The 16736-nt window shown below is 42.5% G+C and overlaps 1 protein-coding gene across 15 annotated transcripts in view; it reads right to left on the bottom strand.

Moving 5' to 3' along the window:
- Positions 1 to 16736, bottom strand: part of THRB (thyroid hormone receptor beta) — a 382671-nt gene that overhangs the window by 43796 nt on the left and 322139 nt on the right. Inside the window, exon 1 of one of the 15 annotated variants that reach the window (XM_006205306.4) lies at positions 3469 to 4071. The exons of the other annotated variants lie outside the window; for them this stretch is intronic. Within the exon in view, the coding sequence (XP_006205368.1) occupies positions 3469 to 3862 (394 nt within the window). The 5' untranslated portion in view covers positions 3863 to 4071. Of the gene's footprint in view, positions 1 to 3468; positions 4072 to 16736 lie in introns of those variants that run through there. 15 annotated transcript variants of the gene reach the window in all.

Here is a 16736-nt window from a genome sequence, read left to right on the forward strand (position 1 = left end):
TAGCTCTTGTTTTTAATCCAATGCTCTTGATGTGGGTCACTTCAAACATCCTCCACTTTACCATTTCATTTCCATTTCTAATGTCTACACACTTATTCACATGCAGTCAAGAGAGCTACGGAGTGTGAAAAAAAATTTAGATTTAGATTCCTGACCAGAGACAGAAGGGGCAGTGAAAGCAGATACAGAAAGGACAGCTCTGTGTGGAGTTTCTGCTTTGGTTATTAGTTTTTCTTTCTGTAATGCTAGGAACGTGGCTGTCGAACAAGCACATGTGCCATCGAAACCCCGAAACTGAACAGGACACACATACCCCATCCTTGATCTTGGCTCAAAACCAGGAAATACTCACGCTCTTGGACATGATAATCAGCTTCGATGCAAACATACCAGGTTACTTTTTGGACATGCAATTCCTATAAAGATGGTACGGAGGATGTCAAGCAAAGGGTTCTGTTAAAACAGACCCAGAGACGAAGTGGCCAAGCTGCCCGCAGTGCAGCCAGACTCAAGCTGTTTGGGGATTTTGGAATGTAATTGGAATTTCTGGTGGAAACAGCCAGCATCCCCCGCCAGAAAAAAAAGAAAAAAGAAAAAGATATCAGCTTTTAGCTATGCTGAAATCTCAGCCACAAAGGAGAAGACATAGCACCCTGGCTGCCAATTCCCTTCCCCTTGGTCTCATTTCCAAACTGCCTCTCCCCTGACTCCTGAGCTGGGGCCAGGGAGGAAGTGCGGGGCGGAGCCCACTGAGTGGGTGATTTTAACATAACAAATCACCGCTTCGTTACTTGAAAGACAAAAAAAAATAAGGAGCTCCTATCTTCTGAGTGATTTGCTAGAGTGCTTTTTATTTGTCCATCACTTTTAAAAATTTAAAAAAATGTGTTTTCTCACATAGTATAAGAAAATTGACAGACATCACATTCTGCATTCCAGCCCCTCTCAATGTGGAAATTACACTGCCCCTTCCTCCACCCATTCTTAAAGTCTTTTAAACAAAAGTTTGATTCAAGCAGCTGAATTCTGACTCTGAATTCATGTTCTTAATACTTCAGGAGCTTGATAACTTTTCCCCCTCTGGGCTATAAATGTAAAATCATCAGAAAACAACACAAAGAGAATGCAGTTACTCCAAAATCTACTATTACAATAACCAGTCTTGTCACTGGGCTTCGTAGCCTTCCTTTATTTCATCTCTGTGTACTTCTAACATACTTTTTTTTTTTTGAAACAAGATTACAATCATTCTCTACATACTAGGAAACTCCAATTAAAGGCTGGAGAATAAGCCACCCTTAAAAAAACGATGAAAAAGTTAAGACAGCTGCATTATTGAAGAGTTTACAGAGCAGGAGTGACAGCAGAGGCGCAGATGAAGCAATTATGAATTTCATGAAAATGGATAAAAATCCAATTGGAATAATGAGGCCTGCCCCACTGAACACCTGTTTATAGTCTTAATTTTGCCTTAAGGAGATATTACTGATGTCCGCCAACAACAACAAAAATCAATGATGGATCAATATGGATAAATGTGTTGGGCACGACCTTTTGTCCTGAGAGACAGTTAACAGCTGGGTTTAGTTTTACTGGGATTTACTTAAAGACGCGTAACAGTAAATAATGGCGCGTTTAAGAATATTTGCCTGCTTTGATTTAGTGAGTTTGGCAGGTGGCAGTGGCCTTTCAATGGCATATGGCTTTGAGAAATTACATCAATATATGCATACAATGTGTCTTAGCCTCCAGTTCATGCGTCAAGTTAATTAGGAGAGAATCGCTGGTTTAACATTTTCTAAGTACATATTCTCTAGGGCTGGTGGAAGAAAACGCGGCGAAATGACAAAAGAAAAAAGAGTGAAAGCTTGCAAAGTTTTGCAAGAATTTTTAAGAATAGCATAATGGCCAAATACAGAGACAGACCAATATTTTCTTGACATCCTGCAACATTATGAACGGCATATTTAGGCATGTCCAATGAGGCACTGTTAACTTCTTTTCAAAGGTAAATTACTTACAAGTATAATATTAAATGAAATAGAAAGCACATATTCAATCTGTCTGAAACGTTCCCATTAGGGGTCTGATATGGTGTGCCCCTTGTAATAACGAGAAATTCTGATGCTTTTTGAGAGGGTGTGAAGCTCAAGGAAAACACAGATGGACGACTCTGAATACGTTTTATATTGTTGTTAATTCCCTTCACATTTCACATGTGAAAGTTACAGACTAGCACAGAAAATACAAACACTGCATGTGATCAAAACTAAAAGGGATATTAGTTGTAGTTTGTTTTCTTAGATTTGGTTTAATTGTTTTCAAAACTGGCTACTTTTAATTGTGGCGTCACAGTTAGAAAAGCCAATGATAATTTTTACAGGAGCCACAAGCAAATAAACCACATTACGTTCCAGGATAATTTCACAGAGAAATTCATCTTTGAAGATCAAAGGGCATTACATTCTTGCGGATTGTAGAAACCTATACATTTGGTTTCCTTTGCAATATCCTGTAGATTGTACACAGAAAACAAACAAACAAGCAAAAAACGAGGTCCTGGCATATTTGCACTAGAATTTAAGCTATTTTCCAAAACATTTCTATCCAGCAGTTGCTTTTAAGTTCGTTGAGTACTTCCTGTTTGCCTCTTTTATTTTATTTTCTGGTAATACAAGACAGGTTCTACTGATAGAAAATTAACAGCACTGGAAAGCCACAGTGCCCATGAAAATAAATGGCTATTGAACTTGTTTGAATATTGGATATTTTGAAAGATATTTCACTTTCCTTTGCTGTGATTTGCAGACACGTCCAACTTTAGGGACACAATGGCAAGACAAATGCATCAGTTTCTTTTTGAGTTTTATATTCTTACGGCATGTACAAGCAACTTCCTTCCAGCGTACGTGGCTACGTAAATATACTAAAAAGAACTTTTACAAATCCCGACATATCAGCATTAGTGCACTGGCCAAAAAAAAAAAAAAATCACTAAAATATTTTACCAGTTGGCTACAATAAACTTTTAATATGAAGCGCCAAGAAACGGTCAGATGAGTTTTTAATCTGAACCCGAGCTGAGGAGAATGATTGCACTGCAAATGCCACCGTGCCTGTCCACCGAGCAGCAGCCTTTGCATGTTTTCTTTAGCAAGGAAGCTGCCGATCTTCACTTTGGACAGGTTATATCCACACACACATACACGCAGACTACCTGGATGTGTCTACACACAGCTTCCAAACCCAAACCAGCTTGCATCGAGGAAGGAAAAAAGTGCTTGGAAATCCTTGCCGGCCACCGACCCCTTTCAATCACTTAGCAACCTCTCTTTACTGCTATTTTAAATGTCAAACGTTCAGCCTTCAAAGTCAACGATTTGACGAAGCCCATGCAAACCGAAACTTGAAAACACCACGGAAAGCCACCCAGAAACTTTGACCAAATGGAAGGAAAATGGTCCCTACCTTTTTTTTGAGAGGACGATGGCGACTGCCCTTGAGAAAAAGTAGGCTTTTCTTCAGGGAAATATTCAGGTTGGCTGTATTGATTCAGGGCCATGTCCAAGTCAGAGTCCTTGCTTTTCAGCAGGTTTCCAGGGTAACTACAGGTATAAGGCTGATTCACTGCCCAGGCCTGTTCCATATATATGTTGTTACTGGGCACAGCCTGAGCGGTGCAACCACTGTAACCTGGGCTATCTTCGAAATACGCGTAATAATCAGTGGCCTGCATGTAGCAGTTGCTGCCGGCAGCTGGGTGCACCTCGTACAGTTCTTGCAGGCAGTAGTTCATTTTGCTCCCCTGGTTCAGTTTCTGCTTTACGTACACACGCACGCTATGCATGCATCGCCGGCCCATACACCCCGGGAGCCGGGCATATGCAGCGAGAAGCGTGCATCCATACACATGAAAGGAGAGGACAGATGAATAAACACCACCAGCAGCACGGCGACCCAGCCCGCGGTACCCGGGGATGGCACCTGATGTGCTGAAATCCTATTTAGATCGAGGTGTCTTTGGAGCTCTCCTGCCATTCAGACATATCGGAAAGCAGATTTCTGACTCTCCAAGGTCTTAAGCTGCGAATGCAGCTAATTCCTGGGGAAGAGGGCAGGCAGGTAGGGACGACCTCCGTCCCGGCCCGAGGAGGGACAGCAAGGAAGTCCCTGTTACTCCGAAGCTGGGAAGATTTGTTTTATATGCTGTTTTTTAACCCCTTTCAACATGATTAGAAAATGATTACTCACTGTTATGTCATTTCAGCTGACAACTTAAGCATGAAACATTATAAAGACATCTCAGAGAATATCCTTGGATACACCGAAAATCCTAAAATCAATAATCTAGTTTATTAGCACGGGCCAGAGGAAATCCAGCAGTAACAGGCCTGATGACTGACTCCCGGATATTAATCTAGTCGCACAAATGGTAGAGGTTACATCTGTTGTTGAATGTCACCGATTGGCTTCTTCTAAAGCAGGGTCCGACCATCTTCCTAATGACACACAGGGCCCGCAGGTTTTTAAAACACGCCAAGGAACAAAGAAAGAAAGAAAAAAAAACCGGGCCAAGCAAGGCACGTCTGAAAATGCCACTGGTGCTGGCGAGTGAGATCTTTTCCGCTCCCTTGCACCTGATGATTTGCTACATCATTAGCCTAATCGACACAAGACCCTGAGCTTAGCTTCCCTCGGCTCGTTCTATCTTGGTTGTGTTTATAAGCACGAGGGGGAGAGCGTGCCACCTCCTAAAAGAAGAACACCCCTCTGTCGAGCAGTCCCCCCCTTCTCCTCGAGGTTAACAGCAGTCCTCACAGTATCCTGTGGGGCGCCGTGTACGACTATCATTTCATTCCCATTCAATTCTGTTTGTGAGATGATCTCGTGCTTTACTGTGGTTTAAGCAGCATTCACGCGTTTGACATTTAAAGAGAGTGATCCAAGAGGGAAAAGGAGAATCGCCGTGTCTTTTCACTAAGTTCGAGCATAAATGTCAAATACCAAGTCGGAGCACGAACGCCTGCTACGACAGTGACTGACGGGGTTTTCTCCGTGTGGATCGGCTGAGCACGTGTGTTCTAGAATGTGATTCAGAAAGGGTGGAGGCTGCTTTCTTTGAAGGTAGAGGTTCTTTCTCTTCCTACTGGAGACCCGGTTTGCAGGGCTGGCCTCAGAGCAGGGGCGGTAACATGTGCATTTGGGTTCCCGCTGGTCCCCGGGTGTGTGACCTGTTGGTATTTCCCTCCTCAGGGATCACAGACATTGTAATATTGTAATATTCAACAGTGAGACCTCCGCTTTGGACTCAAAATTCCAGTCAACTGCAATGTGGAATTTTGGGGCAGGGACATAGGACCGGAGAAAGGAGGGTATTACAATCATTCAGCAAACATCTGTGGGGCATCTGGTAAGTACAGAGCAGGGAGATGGGTGGGAGCAGAGATGGCGATTCAAAGGGTCAACCACTGTACCTGCCCCCGAGTGGCTTCATGGCAGGTGTATTCCATATACAGAGTCAGGTGGACCATTGCCACGCAAGGGAGCCTGTCAGGGCTAACGATTTCAGACCTGTAGCAACAGGGCCATCGATTCAAGGGAAGAAGGTTAAGAATTAGAGAACAAGCAACAGATGAGACAAGGTGACGGAGAAAAACCCAGGTAGACCCGCTGGACGTTTAGTAATGAGACTCCTTGAAAGATAGCAGTGGAACAACAAAGCAAGTAAGGGCATTTTCTCCACTTTGCTACATCTGAACCCAGAAAATGAAATGCACCATCCTAGAAAGCATAAGTTACCATGAGGAGTGAAGATCACAGCTCACGTTGTAACAGTGTCTTTACTCTCTGGTTACTCTTAAAACAAATAAAAGATTTATTCAAAAGTGTTTTTAAGAACACACACACATCATATTACAATTCACATTTTCTCCCTACTGAAAATGTCAAAACATTTCATTGGAAGCAATGACTATTTTCTGAAATACCCGGGAAAAATACCCAGGCCTTATGTTTTTTTTGCCTGATCTCATTTATTTATCTCCGATTTCCCCAAACTAATCTGAAAATTAACCTTTCAATAAAACAGTTTTCTTTCCTGGCAAACACATATGTTCCGAGGTCTCGCTCTCTCGTTAGAAGCTGCGTGTCAAATCCATCCAATTTTGCAGCTTTGCCCAGTCAGTGCATTTCCTGGCTCCCGATTTCACCGAAGGCACAAATCCAAGCAATTTCTCGCTTTTCACCAGTAACAGTATCCACGAAAGCCAGAGCCTTAAGTTCCCTTACAAAGCAACACTTAAAAACAATTCTCTGAAATCTCTAAGCAGGCTGGAAAAGCCAGTGTTACTCTGCCCCAGACCTGGATCTACACGCTGCCGTGGAGAATGGCCCTTGCAAAATCTTTTCTTCCTCTCAGTTTTCACCAAACCTTTGAAAGACCCGCCGAGAGCCAGCAGCATTTTTATTGAATTAAACAATCCTGAATTCCCTCAGAAATCTTTGAGTAGGAAAAAAGCTTCGAAACATATGTAAGAGAACCCACTCCTCTGCTAACTTTTATCTCTTGGGGAAGATAGTACAAACGTTTCTGAAATGCACTCTTTCTTGTACCCAATGGGGATTACTCTTAAAAAAATTGTATTTTTTAAATTGAAGTGTAGTTGATTTACAATGTGTTAGTTTTGGGTGTACAGCAAAGTGACTCAATTATACACATACATATATATATTCTTTTCCATTATAGGTTATTACAAGATATTGCATATAGTTCCCTGTGCTATTCAGTAGGTCTTTGTTGTTTATCTATTTTATATATAGCAGTGTGTATCTGTTAATCCCAAATTCCAAATTTATCCCTCTCCCCCCACCCCTTTTCCCTTTGGTACCCCTAAGTTTGTTTCCTAGGTCTGTGAGTTTATTTTCTGTTTGTAAATAAATTCATTGTATCTTTTGTTTTTTTTGTAGATTCCCAAGTGGGGATGCTTTTTACTTATAAGCTGTGAAACTCTCATTACCGTTAGCTGGAAATGAAGTTCAACGCTCACACTGAAGTTGAAATATAGCCCCTCACACCCCGCCAGAAGCAATCACACGGCTGCCACTGGTGATCGATCTGGCCTGCTTCTTCGTGAAGTCGATAAAGCAATTTAAACATATTCTATGTCACAAATGAGGTGAGCGTCAGTAAGGCTGTTTTCTTCTTTCCCTGGCTGACTACTCTAATTTGGTTACTTAGACGCTTACGAGTTATTTGACCCATAGAGCATCAAACCGCCTGAAATAAACTCAGGAGGGCTTTAACAATTCCCATTAGAAGTGTTTCAATCGATAATCATTTGTTATATAAATACACCTTGTCCACGGCTGCAAGGAAATAACCTAAAAGGGTGAGACTAACAATCTTGCTTTGAAAACCTCGTAGGTAAACAACAAGCTGTCAGTGTCTCTCAAGGAGGAAAATTGTTTCTCTCTTTTAATCTCTTTTCTTCTGTTTTCAACTGTGTTAATTCTTAAATAAGGCTGCACACTGGAATCACCCATAAACTTTAAAAACACTGGTGCCAAGAATCGTCCCCGTGGGAACACAGGAGGACTCCGCCTCAGGAGCCGGGGTGGGCTTCCCAGAAGAGGAGCCCTGTGAGCTGGCATTTAGAGAATACAGAGACTTCAACAGTGGAGGCCAGAGATGGGAGGCAGCTGAGCAGAAACGCCTTCGGGGGAGTGTCATCAGCTATACTTGCAAAAAAGGTGATTAAGTAAGATAATGAACATTATGCCACTGGTCCCAGACTTCTAGCTTCTACTCTAGTGATGGTTCTTACTCTGCTTTAGTAATAGAACCTCTAAATTTTAGTTGGCCCTTGTTTCTTAGTCTCCCTTACACCTGGGTGTGCCTGGGTGACTAACTTCTAGCTAATGAGATGTAATAAAAAGAAATATTGTAAGGCGGAATTTAAGAAATTTAGAAGACAACTTGAAAAGATGACTGGTGCATACCAATTGCTTCTCCTTCTTTTTTGTTATTTCTTCCTGCTGCCTGCAATGTGTATGGGAGTCCCAGCCACCATTTTGGTCCATGGGGATGAGAGTCATATCTAGAGATGGCAGAAGAATAAACTAGAAGGAGTTTAGGTTGCAGAAATCCATAGGATCGTCATACTAGCCTTCAGTGCCAACCTCTGAATTGTTTTTTTTGTTTGTTTTTTCCTCAAGAGAAAGAAATCAACTTTTTATTTAGGTCAGTTTTTTTGTTTGTAAAATAGAAATAACAGTACCCACCTCACTGGTTATTGCAAAGATTGAGTTAAATATAAATAAGTAAAGAACTTAGAACAGTGACTGCATAGTAAGTGATATAATTACATATACATAGTAATAAGTATTATTGAAGTGCCTTAGCTCTATCTTGGAATATTTCTCTTCTCAGTCTACAGTTTCACTAGGTCAGGAGTCAGAACAAATATGGCCTCAGGACCTGCTTTGTAAATAAAGTTTTATTGGAACACAGCCGTGCTCATTTGTTTACACAGTGTCTGCTTCTGCATCTACCCTGCGCTACAACAGCAGCATGCCATCGCTGTGACAGAGACCACGTGGGCGTGAAAATATTTAGCATGTGGCAATTTAGAAAAAAATCTGCCATCCCTGCTCTAGGCGATCTCACCCCTCCTGATAGCTTTAAATAACAGTTACATGTGGATGACAGAATCCAAAAGTCAGAACCTAGTGTCCTGCTATCCACTGACATCTCATCTTTGCAACAAGCAGACATCTCCGCCTTCATTCTTTCTAAAACCCATTCCTTCTATGGTCTTTCCATCTCGTCACTACCCTCCTCCTGGGGGCTTAAGTCCAAAACCTTGGCGCCCTCCTTGACCCTCACACTTCCTCACTACCTACATCCAGTCCATCAGCAAGTTCTCGGGTTCCCCTTCCAAAATATATTTTAATCCAACCCCTTCTCTGTCTCTACTGCTATCACCCTAGACAAAAACATCACTGCCTCTTCACCAAACTCCTCACATGGCCTCCTAACTGGCCTGGCCTCACTGTAATTCTTTTCTTCTTCTTCTTTTTTAAATTGCAGTGTAGTTAGATTTATAATGTTGTGCTAGTTTCTGTTGTACAGCACAGTGATTCAGGGACATATATGTGTGTATATATAAAACACTCTTTTCAAAGTCTCATTCTTTCTTTTTTTAATTTATCTTTTTAATTTCTTGTGTGTGGGGGGAGGTAATCAGGTTTGATTTTATTTTTTTAGAGGAGATACTGGGGATTGAACCCAGGACCTTGGGCATGCTAAGCACGTGCTCTACCACTGAGCTGTACCCTCCTCTTCATTCTTTCCTGATACAGCAACCAGAGTCATGGTTGAAAAACTGCACATTGGATCATGTCACTTCCCTGCTTAGGTGACTGGATAAAGAAGTGGTGGTATATTTATACAATGGAATACTACTCAGCCATAAAAACTGACAACATAACGCCATTTGCAGCAACATGGATGCTCCTAGAGAATGTAATTCTAAGTGAAGTAAGCCAGAAAGAGAAAGAAAAATACCATATGAGATCGCTCATATGTGGAATCTAAAAAACAAAAACAAACAAAAACAAAGCATAAATACAGGACAGAAATAGACTCACGGACAGAGAATACAGACTTGTGGTTACGGGGGGGGTAGAGGGTGGGAAGGCATAGACTGGGATTTCAAAATTGTAGCATAGATAAACAAGATTACACTGTATAGCACAGGGAAATATACACAAAATGTTATGATAAATCACAGAGAAAAAAATGTGAAAAAAAAAAACTTGAAAAAAAAAAAAAACCTGCCATGGTTTTTCACTGCATTTAGAGTAAAATTTAAACTCGTCACCAAAAGATGGCCCTTCCCCGCCTGACGTCAACCCCTCTGCCCGCTCTCTCTCATACCGGCAACAGCAGCCAGAATGGCATCCTTGCTGGCCCTTGAACACTCTTGCTCTTCTTGTGTGACTCAGGGACCCTGCATGTGCTCTTCTCTGTCTGAAATGCCTCTCCCTCCATCCCTCCACAGCGCAAGGCCCTTCTCATTCTTCAGGATTCAGCGTACGAGTCACATTCTCTGGGTTTCAGGGGCCTTTTGACTCCATTGTGGGCTGAGGGCCCCTGACACTCATCACATATGTGACATCAGTTGTTCTCCCAGAAGAAAGATGGGGGACTCTCCGGGCATCAACATCTATGTGCATTTTCCAAAACAAGATAAAATGTTATCTGTTGCAATAAATGGAGTTTCTTAGGCTTGGAAAGTTCGGGGGAGACATCTGTCTGTCTTGTTTGCTCTTTTATATTTTGCTGCTGGAGGACAGAGATGGACTTCTTTTTTTTTCTTTAATTAATTTTTTGGCGGGGGAGGTAATTAAGGGGAAGTAATTAGGTTTGCTTATTTATTTATTTTAATGGAAGCACTGGGGATCGAAGCCAGGACCTCACACATGCTAAGCGCACGCTCTCCTACTGAGCTATAGCCTTGCCACCCAGACCTGCTTCTTAAACCTACCTCCACTGAGCTTTGGAATTATGAATGGAGGTCACAACTACCAAACATCTCTGCTCTCAGAGAGGTTATAGAAAGTGTAGAAACATGGCGTGCCCTCTGAAGGAGCCACTCACATTGAGGAACGATCCTTTCACAGACATGGGGGTGGGAGCCCAGGTCTCACCATATGAGTGCTGAGAGCATACCTTAATGTAGGCGACATATCTAGGGGGAAAGGAAAGGGGGCAGAATAACTTCTTGAGCTCTGTTCCTCTTTGGATGTCTGGAATCTTCTGACTTGTTTCTTTTTAAAAAAGATTCCAAATTAGTTCAACTCCGGAGATGAGAGCAAGGCAAACTTCTGGCACTTTGGGACCACTTGATCTTAAAGTGCCCCCCACCCTCCAAAGACGGAGGTTCCCCCGGGATCCTCGGATATGACAATGGGAACTTCTGAGCTGTGTATTCCGTATGTACTTTATTTGACTCGGAGGAAACCGCATCCCAGAGGGATAAAGTGGCTTTTGTCACACAGTAGACAGTCGTTATTGGGACCAAAACGTATTCACACTTTAGGGGTGTCCGGTCCTCCTTTCCAGGTGGGACCTTTATTTTCCCAACTGACTTTAGTGCTTTAGGCTTGGAGGGCGGGAGGGAGGGAATGAAAGGAATTTGTCCCCAGCCTGAAGACTGACTCTCTTCCTCAGGACTTCTACTAAATGGTGCAAAACCTTGAGTGGCTAGGATCAGGTCAAACTAGCCATTTTGGGAACGTTTTACTTCCTCCGCCCTAGATGTGTCAATTAGCATGACTGACTCTCCCCTTGATTATTGTGATTTTGGGGTCCTTATTAAATGAACACCATGGCTACTGGGTGAACACTCAGATGGTGTCCCCAAAGTGGTCCAGAATATCAGTCCCAAGGGATGCTTTGAAGAAAAATCAGTAAAAAAGAGATTCTATGGTCAAGTGAGTCCGGTAAATTGTGCATCCTTCTCTTGGAGATTCACAGAAGAAAACTGCTGAACTTTGTATGCTTTTGCATAGCTCAGCATTCCCTGAACACCTCTCATCATGGAGCCCTGTGTATCCGGTGACATTTGTTACAAGCGTTCCATGAAACATTCTTTGAAAAACACAGGAGTCTGCTCTGTTGCATATATGCTGGGGGTTGCTTGCAGGGCTGGTTGGACCCATGAAGTGCAGATCCTCAGGGGACCACAGCAAGTTTTTGGGCTCTGGGATCAAGTCTGCTTTGGTGGGAATAGAAACTCAAAGCTCCCCTCTTTGAAAACGTCTGGTACTCTGAATTTGTTTCTCATTTTTCTCCTTCAATAACAAATAAAACAGTCTTGATAGTTCTAGCCGCTGATGGCTCTCTCAAGGATACAAGGGGAGGTTTTTGGGTATAATCCATCACCAAGCAGAATTTGCTTTTACAAAAATGTGCTACTAGCAGAAAGGGAATGGATTCTGATCTGGTGCAGCGGAAGAGAGACAGCTCTGATGAGAACACTGACGTGAGAACAGGACAGTCTTGGGGCCCAAGCTGATGGGAGCAACCTCAGTAACTGAACTGAGAGATTTTCAAGGAGAAGGAGGTGCTCATGAAGGCCGTCCTGTGGGCTTCCTCGACTTGGACCTTCTTTCCAGGTTTGGAGGTTGTGTATTTTGTTTCATTAAGATGGAATGGTTGGGGGCGAGGGTACAGCTCAGTGATAGAGTGCATGCCTAGAATGCCTGAGGTCCTGTGTTCAATCCCTGGTACTTCCATTAAAAAAATGAATAAATGTAATTACCTCCCCTGACAAAAGATGAAAAAAAATTAATAGAAGTTAAAAAATAAAATAGTTGGACAAAACAATTTAAAAAATTAAAAAAAAGAAAGATGGAATGGTTGCCTGACCCATTCATGCAATAGATACCACCAACCCAGCTACAGCAGCATTTTACTAGATGAAACAGGTCATTGTATACAATGAATGAGTTAAAGAAAACAGCCTTTTGAAGTTCCACAAAGATTATAAAATAGACTCCAAAAGACCCCTTAGGTCAGTGTTTCTTAAAATGTGGTTCCTGAAACCAGCATTACCATCTCCTGGAACTTCTTAGAAACGCAAATTATCCGGCAGGAATATGAGCAGGAACTCTGGGGGTGAGGCCGGCAGTGCGGGTGTGGACGAGCCCTCCTGGGGATCCTGATCCAGGCTGACGTCTGAGAACCGGTGCCCTCAAGGAAGGCCCAGGTGGTCCGTACCCTCAGGCCCTGCCGACTTTCCCAGGCTCACTGCCCGTCACCTGGAGCCCTGGATTCTCAGAGCCCCTTTCTTCTGTTGCTGTTTCCTGCTTGCCCTGGAAGGGGTATTGGCTTTGTCCTTGATCTGAAACCTTTTAGGCTTAATTAATCCAGGAGAAATCTATGCTCCACATGGCCAGCCCCGTTCCATTTTTCCAGCCTCTCCTTTGGGTTCTGGTGGCCAGTCACTACCAGCATTATAGCACTTTGCATACTTTAGCATTGCCACTCAGCAGCCGCAAGGAGCAGTGACTTCCAGTGTCTTTGGAATCTTTCAGTGTCTCTGGACATGATGCTGTCCTAATAGCACAAGCGCTTCCCCTCACCCACCCCAGCCCCACAGCCTGCTGCTGGTGCCCCAGGAGCCTCTGCGTCCTGATGCCTGTCTCAGACGCCTCCTCCATCTCTGATCAGCTCTATCCAGTCTTCTTCAAGAGATCTCCCCTCTGCCTGCTTTCACAATAGACTCTCCCTTGGCTTTATCCTTAACCTTCTTCTAACCACACACGTTCTCACCAGGTGACCTCATCAATGCCCACAACTCCGACTCTTGCCCTGTTTGCTTGTGGTGCTAAATTGTGCTCCCCTAGACCTGCAGGTCCAGCCACCTACCCAACATTTCCCCCCGAATGCCTCTGCGGTGCCCCCAACACTGAGACTGAGCTCATCTCAGATTCCGTGCTGGGTGTGTATAAACATTATCTTATTAATCCTTATGGGTGGTCCCTCAGGGCAGCCAGGACTATGCATATTAACAAAAAATGGATTAAAAAACCATTCATTTGTCCAAAGTGGCACAGCTGGTAATTGGAAGAGTCAGGATTCAAACCCAGATCTGTTTCAGCAAAACCTGCCTGCTTTGACTTTTCCTTGCAGCTTATTTCTCTCTCTCTGGCTTCGTCACAATCTGGTCCCAAAAAGCTGACTAATCCAGATTGCCACTACCTTCATGAAACTCCTCACTTCTTCTCTTTAAGAGAAAAGTCGGTGAACCCAACAGGTGTCTATGCCTCTAACCTTATTCTGACTTTCCCTTCGTCTGCCACAGAATCCAAAACATCTCACCGATTCCTTCTCTCAACCCTCATCCCAGATTGAAATCACACCTTTTAAGAAAACGTTTAAAGCCTTACAGGTCTTTCAGAAGGTGGCCCTGGATTGTTTTTTATCCCAATCTCTTGCCGCTCGCTCATATAACCTGACCTCTGGCATTTCTGGTTTTGCTGAACAGCATCTCTGCATCTGCCTTGGTCACACATGGTCCCCCTTTCTGGCCTTAGCTGTCTTCCACACGGTGATCCAGGTTCCATGAAATGGCCTTAGTGTGGACGGTATCATTGAAACCTCAAATGATCTGGTAGGTAGACAGCATCGTTCCTGTTTTAGAGATGAGGACACTGGGAGCTGGACGGGTTAGGGAACTCACCCAAGATCATAGGGCTGATCAGGGGTGACTTCAGTGTGGGTTTATTTGGCTGCAAGCCCCAAGTTTATTTCCAAGATATTGCATCTCCAAGAAGCATCTTACCTTTCCATGCACTGAAGCTGAAATAATTATTTATGTTTATACCTTTGTTCTCTTAAAGCCAATGTATAAATTACAGATTAAAGTATAGTGCTTATTTCCTGGATATTTAAGTTATTTTAAGGATTCACAATAAGCATATAATAATTGCTTAACACATGAGTGAATGGGAGTAGACAACGGCTGAATGCCCTAAACATTATAATCCTCCAGATTGTGATTTATGATGTATTTTCTCCATGGAAACAGGATGGTAAGTTGGAAAATGGGATGTGGCTATAAGATATGCCTTGAGTTCGCTGTCCTTATACCCTCGGTAGCTTACAGTGGGGTCCGGGACACCACGGACTGTGATGAGCTCAGTCTCATAACGAATGTCGAGGAGGCTTTGCGTCTCTGCACCTGACCTGCATGCCCGAGCTGCCTTCTGGGAAACTACTTGAATAAATCAATGTCATTCTAAGTGAAGTAAGCCAGAAAAAGAAAGAAAAATATCATATGATATCATTCATATGTTAAATCTAAAACAAACTAAAGATAAACAAACTCATTTACAAAATAGAAACAGACTTACAGACTTAGAAAACAAACTTATGGTTACCCGGGGAGGAAGAGGGTGGGAAGGGATAAATTGGGAGTTCGAAATTTGTAGATACTAACTACTATACATAAAATAGGTAAACAACAAGTTCATACTGTATAGCACAGGGAACTATATCCAATATCTTTTAGTAACTTACGGTTAAAAAGAATATGAAAACAAATATATGTATGTTCCTCTATGACTAAAGCATTGGGCTGTACACCAGAAATTGACACAATATTGTAAACTGACTATATTTCAATAAAAATATATTTTAAAAAAAGAATCTTTAGGTTCTTATCACTTCAAAAAAAAAAAAGACCCTGATATGCAGTGATTCTTCACAGCTTATTAATTGTCCTCCTTGCAGGGCCTAGAAACTTAATTGTGTTAGACAGGGGAATTTTATATGCTCAAAATATTTCTAAACATTCTTCTTTTGTGGGGGGTGGGAGGGAGGTAATTAGTTTTCTAAAATTTATTTGTTTTGTTTTTATTTATTTTTATGGAGGCACTGGGGATTGAACCCAGGACCTCATGTATGCTAAACATGTGCTCTGCCACTGAGCTATACCTTCCCCCTAATCATACTTGATGGATGCTTAGTTCATCAAATTCTCTCTTGCATATGGGAAAATAACGTATAGTCGGCTTTCAGCCTAAAGTCAAGATTTGTTCCATTTAAGTTTTCAAGTAATGGGTTGTAATGCTCAAAATTCCCAGAGACATTGGCGTGATTTCAAAGCCTCTTTTCCATAGCATTTCCAGCGGATGGAGGAGTGTTGATGGATGACTGGCATTCCAGCACAATGTCTTGCTTACTAGAGCTCCCAGGTTGAAGGTTAAGGGTTATATTCTGTCTGATGTTTCCTAAGACCAAAGGCAAATCATAAGGTCTCCTTGTGCTTAGAAAGAGTGAGATAATATTCAAAAAGAGCTTGGGGTGGGGAGAGGGGTGGTGAGGGTGTAGCTCAGTGGTAGAGCACATGCTTAGCATGCATGAGGTCCTGGGTTCAATCCCCAGCACCTCCATTAACAATAAGTAAGTAAATAAATAAGCCTAGTTACCGCCTTTCCCACCCAAAAGAGGTCAGAATCCAGACCAGACGAAAAGCTTACATACACAAAAGTAAATACAGACCAGCACCCTTAAGGCTGGAGATTGAGAAACAAAGTAAGGCTTTTAAAATAGATTTCAGAACCCCCTGTTATCAGCTCTGAAGTCTTCTCTTTTCTAAGGTAACAGTGGAATCTCTGCTCTTTTTCACGAACGAACATTTGATTCGAAAGCAAGCCTCTCATGACTCTACTTTATGAAGTATGACCATCAGAGTCTGGGAAACATACCCTAACATTTGAGTTCTGGTGTAGCTTTAATTAGGGCACGGGCTACGTAACGATGATGGGGTCTACTGCGCGTTATCTTCACAACCAACCAACAAGGCTCGCGCAGGGGTGGGCATTTCCACTCATCTGACAGTGGGAAACTGAGGAGAGGTTATCTCACCCTTACGCAGTTACTAAGGGAAGATGTCAGCACTGAAACTTCAGCTCTTGAATTGCTATTCTAGAACTTGCTTATCTTGCTTCCCCATACTTTTTTTTAAGTTTCTTTTATACTTCTTAAAAACATTTTTTAGGGGGTGGTAATCAGGTTTATTTATTTATTTTTAAATGGAGGTACTGGGGATTGAACCCAGGACCTCATGCATGCTAAGCACGTGCTCTACCACTGAGCTATATACCCTCCTCCTCCACACTGCTTTTCTAAATAGAGAATTATTTTAATGTTTTGAGAATTCTGG

Source organism: Vicugna pacos, chromosome 1 (assembly GCF_048564905.1).
Source record: "Vicugna pacos chromosome 1, VicPac4, whole genome shotgun sequence".
Classification (NCBI taxonomy): Eukaryota; Metazoa; Chordata; class Mammalia; order Artiodactyla; family Camelidae; genus Vicugna; species Vicugna pacos.